Genomic DNA, 8,512 nt, shown 5'->3' with positions numbered 1-8,512 from the left:
TATGTATGATAGAGGTGGTGTGGTGATTGACCTCAATGTTAATGGTTGTTATCCCCAAGGTTCAACGAATGAATGAAGCTATGATCGTACCGGGATAGAGATGATGGTCTTCCTCTGATGTCTCCAAGCCGGCCAACATAGAATAGATAGGCGAAGCAGCCAATAGCGGTCTGTTCTCGCCTATCGATAGATAGCAAGTTGCTTCCAAGCTCAAACCATTTGAAACTGAATTGCTACTTTCTTCTTGTTATTGATAGAGTGGTATTCTCCGCCCCTGTCAAATAAAGTAGAGGGAGTGGAAGAGAGAAGGAAAAAGAGCAAAGGATTTCAAAAAAGTCTAATGGGAGAAGAATGGCTGACACGTTGACTGCCTTAGAGACTATAAAAAAAATATAACCCAAGCAGTCTAACTCCCGGGGCGGACCCCAACCGAAAGGCGCTAGACGGATTAACGGCAAGCGAGATAAAGAAAGCAGCTTGCCCTATGTGTAAAACCTTGCCGCGGGAGAGTCTTTCTCCAATGAGAATAAAGAAAGTTTTTGGGCAAGACAAGAAAGGAACTCGCCCTTTGACACCAACCAAGGGAGTTGAGCTGATTGCTGGCGATGACTTGGTGAAGGGAATCTATGAGAGAAGGTTCTCGAACCGGGTTCCGACCGAATAGAGCGCGGAGCCAACGAGTTTAGTCGAACAACGTAAGGAGTCTAAGGGCGGGATCAAGCTTGAAAGGAATGGACGGGCGTAGGCTTCATAGTGAACGCAGACCCCCCTGCAACCTTCTAGATATGAGATCAATGACTTTAAAGACAGATGCCGAGAGAAACTGTTATACTTCTTTTTTTTTTATTGCGTTGCGAAAAGAGATCGAAGACAAAGATTTTCTGACGCAGTGCGGGCACTGGATGGAAAAGACAGAGAGGGGAAGAACCCACCGGAAGGGCATACCTCAAGGAGCACCAATCTCCCCCGGCAAACATCTATCTGCACGAAGCCGGATAGAAAGAAAGATGCAGGAAAGGAAAATGAAATCTGAAATAATAAATATGCTTTGGGAGTGTGAGATAGGCGGACGGGGAGTACGCAGCCGAACAAGCGCAGGGGCTTACAGCAGTGATAGTTGAACTAACCAGATGGGCCGCCCAAAACCTAGAGCTGACATTTAAATCGGAAATCAACGTCGGATCCCGGCTATCCGAAAAACGTAGACTGAAGCGTATGATCACAAAATGCAAGACAACAGGGGGTGAACCAAGCCCTTGCGCGAAGGAAGAAGCGGCTCAATCAGAATGGAGATAGGGAAGAGAGGCGAAAGAGAGATTTTCGAGCCTGCAAGCAGCAAGTAACAACGGCTAAAAAGCCGTTGCGCGCTAGCTTGTAGTTTAGGGGTATATATAGTAGGAGTGCCCCTTTCGAAAACTTGATATATATAAGGTAAGCTTTTTGGAACCCTAGTTTTGGAGTTTTCCCCAACATATACCTTACTAAGCTTACCTTTTTGCATCGCACTCCGCATAAACAATGGATCCGCTGGGCTGGATGAGCAACCTTCTATCTGGCCTCTGTACCAATAGTGGAGTGGCTTGCTACTTTCAATCAAAAAAGGAAGATTGAGCAAGGCAAGGGAGAAAGAAGTGGTCCCCTCTTCTCTGGTAACCCGCCGCCGGTCATATAGAGCGCTTCGCCCGCCACCGCATATGTATAAAAAGAGGGAGCGGAGACGGAAGAACAATCATTTGACTTTGGCGGTGGCGGGTTTGGCTAGGTAACATAATGGAAATGTATCGGACTGCAAATCCTGGAATGACGGTTCGACCCCGTCCTTGGCCTCGGGGAGTGGCGAGCAGCACGGAACTTGAATGAATCAAATGGCATAAGAGGGCTTTCCTTTGTTAGAAATCCACAGACAACATTCTGGAACTTCCAAACCAAAGAAATGCAACATGAGAAGGATCTTTTTACGTTACGCTTAAATAGTATGAATTCGGTAAGGGTAGAATACGCCCCATGGTCGATCGAAGGTCCTGTGCCACTTGAACTCAAAGGCTATACGCCCCTTCAATCCATCTTTGTCCAGCCAGCTCATAACAAAATGTTAGACCAGGCTGACACAATCGAATTGGTTGAGGAAAAGGAAAGCCCAGCGACCAAGCACTCCCGCCCCCAAAAGCGGAGACCGAACAACCGCTAGGTTGTCGAGGACACGTCTAAAGAGTAGGCCGGTGCCCTCTAAGTTGACCACCCTACCCACTAATGGACTTAGAGGGGGGCAGGCGAACGGGAACCGACCGAGAACCCGAACCACTTGACTGACTGACCCCTTCATAGTCCATTCATTAGGGTCGGGGATGGATGGAACCAATTAGAAGTGCAAATCGTGCAAGCGAAGCCGGGAAAGGGGCCGCAGCGCAACGACTAGGACTCGTGTCGGAGGAGTTTTGAGCGTGAGCTACCACTCATGCAGTGACAAGGACCCGCAACTCTCGAAGGGGCCACCCACCGCCCGAATCACTGTAGCAAACCCTCCCTTTACTCAAGGGATAGCGCTTATCCTCTTTCAATCAACAAAATGAGAAATGTGGGAGAAAGAAAAGAAAGAGAGAAAGAGGTCTTTATTGAAGAGGCTTTGCACCTGAAATAGGACTAATGAAGATCCGGGTTTGGGCTTTCAAAAAGATGAAGATGCAAAGGGTAAAGAGAAAGTCTTTTGAACAACCAACCTGACATAAGGATTCTAGCTCGCCCACTTAGAGCAGATGGAGATTCTCGGACGGGGAAAAGCGGCACTCGACATCTATTAAACAACACCAAGAACAAAGCCATACCATGTCCTCGGGAGAAAGTAGTGATGATTGCCATGAATGCTGCCCTCGAGGACGTGTACAAGAAGGTCTTTGCCGATTCCTATCAACATGGTGCGCCTCTCAGTAGAGGGGCGTGAAAAGGCCGTGGAGACTTTGACCGAATGAATAGGGATAGGGATCAATTGATAGACATTTTTTTTGAGGAAGAGAATCCAATCTAGGATGAATGCTTTTTTCGTTCGCTATGTGCTAACTGGATGCGTACTTGCGTGATCGATTGATGGACGGGGGAATTGCGTGAATGCCGAGACCGGCCTAACCTAAAGTAAAGGCTCTTCCCTTTCCCTCTCTTGATGGCGAATCTTGATTGACTCAGACTAGGAACCAATTCGGAGAAACAAGAAGCATGAGATGATATAGGCAGCGGAAAAATTTCCGATAGCGAATTACTTGACTCGATGGATGGATGGAGGGAGGGCCCTCCAACTCAAGCACGGAATCAATGTTGACTCAACAATCATCGAGAGAGGCACCACCAAGCGAGATCGAGACCAGCACCTTGTATAGGTTGGGTTCCAAACCTGCGCTTCTTTCTTCAAATATCCCAATAAAGGTAGGGGCTTCCAAGCTTGACTAACAAGCGAGAAAGTTGACTTTGAGAAAGAAGGGGGCGCGCTAGCTACAATCAAAGGTTAGCGCTAACGAGCAAGAAGAGGCCCCTGACTATCGATAGGGCGCTAGCAACCTAAAAAGTTAGGGCTTTTTCAACTGGATCGGAATTGATTCTATGATTGAATAGCAGAAGTGCTACTTAGTAGTAGAAACTCGGAGAGACAGACAGAGAGGGGACTCTATCATACCTGCTCACTCCTAGGATGAGAAGTAGGTCCCTTGTTTTTGGCAGGAATAGTTCCAACCTTTGTTGCATCTCGGTAGAGTGAGTCTACTTAGCGAACTGGCAGGACGCGGAGATCGATTGATCAATATGAATCTCAAGAGTGGATGGTTGACCGCCGCCGCCATGTCCTGGAGGCTCTCCGGCCGGGGAGGGGCTTGCTCTCGTAACCTTATCTCCCGGTGTATGTGAAAAAGAAAGAGTGATGAACCCATTTTTGTTCGGTCATAGGTTGGTCCAAAGAACGAGAGTTGGCTTACTTAAGTCCCTTGTTCCTCGCAGCTCAGTGGTAGAGCGGTCGGCTGTTAACTGACTGGTCGTAGGTTCAAATCCTACTTGGGGAGAATTGTTAGTTATAGCTTTTCTGACCTAGCGACCCCTGTCCTTCTCCTTAGTTTCTAAACTAGCAGAATCGTGGGACATCCAAAGTGGGAAGTTGATTGTTGGTTTTTTTTATTCTCTCGTATAGGTGAACTTGGTTCGTTCAATTCTTAGGGAGAAGAAGGATCCACTGGGAATGAATGGGAAGACTGGAGTAGTATCTTCATTAGCCGGAAGGAATTTCTCTCTACTAGCGTCATTCGAAGAAGGAACAAGAAAAGGGTTACTGTTTAGGTAGGATAGATAGATGTAGTCCAATGGCTAAAGCTCTGCCAGCTTCTTGTAGACCGAACTCTCTTCTTTTAAGGCTTCGAGTTGTTTTTATTTTAGGTGGGATGGTAGAATTTTTCTTCGCCACTAGTGGCAACGAAGTTCTTGGTAATTAACAAGGGGGTAAGGAAAGGAAGATCTCCACTCATTTCATTCATTCAGTGCCTGCGGTGAGGCGCGACCCACAACAAACGAAGGGGGAAAGCTTGCTTGCTGTAGCCCTATTTTAGTAGACTAGGCTTGGTAAGCGTAAGCTATTGTTGTAGGCTCGAGAAGGGTAGGCTCGCAGCTTCGCTCAGCAGAAGAGCCTTGACTTGAGATTCTATTAGTAAAGCGCTAGCGCCCAACAACCTATGGGCTTTGAAGGGATAGGGGAAGGGAAGAAAACAAAGATGGTCACTCCTTTTATTTTAGGAACATGGCTCGTTCATTCACTTGCTCATGAACTCACAGCTTAGCTAGAAGCGACGAAGGGGGGGCTGGGGAAGGCCGACGACTACATGAGGGGGAAGCTGTCTACGAAGCTTTGCCCCTTGCTTTACAGAGATTCTTTTATTAAAAACTTACTAAATGACTAGATTCTCTCGGAACGCTAGCTAAGCTAATAAATAGTATTAGTTCCCTTCAAGAAAATCAAGTTTTTTTTTATTGATTCAGGGCGGCGCCCTCCTTCTTAGAACTCATTGAGGGGGGCCTCGGCCCGGGAAGGGGAGAGTGGCCGAGTGGTCAAAAGCGACAGACTGTAAATCTGTTGAAGTTTTTCTACGTAGGTTCGAATCCTGCCTCTCCCACTTGTTTGTTGTAGACTTCAGAGAAGAGAAAGGAGGCATTCGTCAGCGTAGGAAGGCCAACCGAGCAAAGCTCTTTCTTTTTTTTTGGCCATTCCATGAAGTGAAATTGTATCGTATGTTAGTTAGAGAGGTTGGCGAACTACTACGATCTATAGACATATCCAATCCCAACAAGAATAGAAGTGAGTCGCTTCCGGCTTGGCTTGTAGTCATAGTCTTTTAGCTTATGTAGTGGTCGGCCTTCCTACACGCACGCGCTCGCCAGAATGCCTCCTTGGTTCTGGACGAAGCCAAGCTGATACATATGATAGGCGGAGGAAAAACCGCCCATTTCATAGCACCTGGGAAAGGCAAGTTTGATCGAGGATTGGAGAGGAGAGGTGGAAGAAAAGGCTCGGGATGGATTTAGGAGTCTTTGTGCGAGCCGTATGCGGTGAGAATCGCATGTACGGTAACGAGGGGGGTTCGCGTCTATACATGTAGTGTGGTGGTTGGGCCTACCCACCCTATTTGTTCCATGATCTATGGGTCTACTGGAGCTACCCACTTCGATCAATTAGCCAAGATTTTGACCGGATACGAAATCACTGGTGCTCGATCTAGTGGTATTTTTATGGGGATTCTATTTATCGCTGTAGGATTCCTATTCAAGATCACTGCAGTTCCTTTTCGGGCGGCTGTAGGACGGACGGCCGCCTATAGGTGGTAGGGTAGGGTGGGTGGTACCGCTCAGATTGCGGCCAATCTTCCTAACCGCGCGCGGGCCGAGCTTAGAGCGTGTGAAACTCATCACTACCTCGTAAGGGCGTTGAGACCATATCATGTTACACGAAAGCGCCGCTTTCTCTGTAGTGTTGTCACACAGCTGCCCACCTAGAAGAGCCACTCGCTCTATAGTGTTGTCACACAAGATAAGCACGACGCCCGCCTGCTGGCCGGGTGAATCGAAGTTCTCTTTCGGTCAACTGTCCACCCAGTCAAGTGCAAAAAACACAGTAGAATCACGCAACGCACGTTGCTGGTGTGCTTCCTGCCCACGAGGAAAGAAGAGCGACAAGGTTCAGTTCAGATTTGACTGTTTGCAGCATGAGAGCGGATTACCCAAAAAATCCCTGGGAACAATGAAAAAAAAGATATCTCGGTAACGAAAACTATAGGGGGCTGTATTGGCGAGATCCAACGGTGAACAGCTGCCTAAAAGAAAAACCGCCTGGAAGTCCGAGGACCTTTAGTACCGTACCCTACCCCCGAACCAGCAGCCTTCGCGCCAAGCAAGACCGCCCTTGTCCCTTTCCTTTCTCCATTCCGCCTCCTTCTTTGCTTTGTTTCAATAGAGTCTAAGGCAAAGCAAAATGCCTACTTTACGATTGGATTCAGTCAGCGTCACTCCTTTGATTATGTCGTGACGCTTTGGTTACCGGCGAACGCTTCGAAAGACGACCCTCTCGAGTTTCCGGCTCTTTCCTAGATTGAAGTAGCCTTTCGTCACCCTACTAAACGAAAGAAGTCACTATCAAAAAGCTCGCCCTACTGAAGTACAAAAGGTGCGCTCCGCCCGGTGACTAAGAAAGAAATTGGTTTGCGCTTGAATGGAAGTGATGAGGTTGCAAAGAGGGAAGTAGGGCTCCTATTGACTCAAGGTTGGTTCTTCGGTTTCCTTTAGAAGAAAGTAGCTATGAAGCCCCTATTACAACCTTTGTAAGATTCAAAAGGCGAACAGCCTCCCCCCCCCCCCCAAAAAAAAAAAAGAGATCTCGTTCATCTATCTCTTGTCTATCTCTCATGGATTCTATCTATGAAAAAAGTCAAAAGACTTCGTTTTTGGGTTCCCCGAAAGCCCCGAATGGATTAGATCCTTTCTGCCAACGAAATGAACGCGGAGCCCGTTCCGAATGCTTCTCCGATCCGGAAGTTCTCGCGAAGAGAATAAGATGCTGCTCCCACTCCCTCTGTCTTTTCTCGCTTTGCTAATCTTCCCCTCTAAGACGGGCCGGGAGGCGGCGGGCGCGGGAGGAAGAAACCCAAGAGAAGAGCTTCTTGTCTTTTCTTAGGTCCTTTTTTTGTCATCCCTGCAGCTTTCCAGATTTTGTATTGGACGCATGGCGTAGCTAGGACCTTCAAATCATGTTTGAGCCTCTGTTCAAACCAAACAAACTCACCCCTGAATAAGGCTGGAAAGAATGCCCGCCAAGTTCAGAGTTGGGAATGCTTTCCCCAACCAAACAAGGAAAGGCTCGACGAAGGGAGGGGGATGCGGCGGGGGAAGGAAAACGCTTTCGGAGATCGAGATTGGATTTTTTTTTCATTGAAAACGAAGAAGGCTGAGGATGGGCTACGGTGCGTCTTATCTGAAGGGAACACGCTTTTTCGACCGCGGTCGTATGATTGCCGGGGCCTCTCCTCGTTCCGCCCGCTGGCCTATTGGGATAGCCCCCTTCGGGCTTTGCCTGCCCTTTCTTTTCGAATCTAATAAAGAATTCCGGCTCGGCCCGGGAAAGCGCTGGCAACAAAAGAAAGGAAGGGGTCCATGTAGCTGCTGCGCCCGCCCCCTTCTTAGTCAATGGGGCAGCAGGTTCGGCATCTACTAGAAAAGAGAGAATCCACTTCAGATAACCACGCCTCTGCTAGGCAGCGTGTGGAATGGCCGAGAGCGGACCTTTTTTTTTGGATATATAATCCAAGTCGAGAGTGGAGTTACGGGAACAGCCGTCTGATGGAAAACGACTTTCACGTTCGGTTCAGAGAGCACTTTTTTCGTTGAGAATTCCTCGTTCCCTTTCGTGTGAATTCCCCAGCGGCGAATTCAAAACTTGTGGGGCCCTATCTATTCCATCTCTCGAGCCCCGAAGAAAACCCCTCCCTTCGGACTCTATATCCCTTTTGACTCTATATATGTGGGCACCTGATATCTATGAGGGTTCACCCACCCCGGTTACAACATTCCTTTCTATTGCGCCTAAAATATCTATTTCTGCTAATATTTCACGTGTTTCTATTTATGGTTCCTATGGAGCTACATTGCAACAAATCTTCTTTTTCTGCAACATTGCTTCTATGATCTTAGGAGCACTGGCCGCCATGGCCCAAACGAAAGTCAAAAGACCTCTAGCTCATAGTTCAATTGGACATGTAGGTTATATTCGTACTGGTTTCTCATGTGGAACCATAGAAGGAATTCAAGCACTACTAATTGGTCTCTTTATTTATGCATTAATGACGATAGATGCATTCGCCATAGTTTCAGCATTACGGCAAACCCGTGTCAAATATATAGCGGATTTGGGCGCTCTAGCCAAAACGAATCCTATTTCGGCTATTACCTTCTCCATTACTATGTTCTCATACGCAGGGATACCCCCGTTAGCCGGCTTTTG

The 8,512-nt window shown here is 47.7% G+C and overlaps 1 protein-coding gene and 2 non-coding genes across 3 annotated transcripts in view; all 3 read left to right on the top strand.

The window, feature by feature from the left end:
• Nucleotides 1-8,512, top strand: part of LOC120288250 (NADH-ubiquinone oxidoreductase chain 2) — a 9,488-nt gene continuing 976 nt past the window's right edge. The window contains exons 1-2 of the mRNA XM_039301895.1: nt 1-5,809; nt 8,029-8,512. The exon at nt 8,029-8,512 is cut by the window's right edge and continues 976 nt beyond it. Of these exons, the coding sequence (XP_039157829.1) occupies nt 5,656-5,809; nt 8,029-8,512 (638 nt within the window). The 5' untranslated portion in view covers nt 1-5,655. The remainder of the gene's footprint in view (nt 5,810-8,028) is intronic.
• TRNAN-GUU lies at nt 3,970-4,040 on the top strand. Its single transcript has one exon. It is a non-coding gene; the product is annotated as a tRNA-Asn (tRNA).
• TRNAY-GUA lies at nt 5,056-5,138 on the top strand. Its single transcript has one exon. It is a non-coding gene; the product is annotated as a tRNA-Tyr (tRNA).

The sequence above is a fragment of the Eucalyptus grandis genome, chromosome 9 (genome assembly GCF_016545825.1).
Source record: "Eucalyptus grandis isolate ANBG69807.140 chromosome 9, ASM1654582v1, whole genome shotgun sequence".
Taxonomy (NCBI): Eukaryota; Viridiplantae; Streptophyta; class Magnoliopsida; order Myrtales; family Myrtaceae; genus Eucalyptus; species Eucalyptus grandis.
The sequence above is the reverse complement of the archived record's forward strand: the minus strand, read 5'-3'. Positions and strand labels throughout refer to the sequence as shown.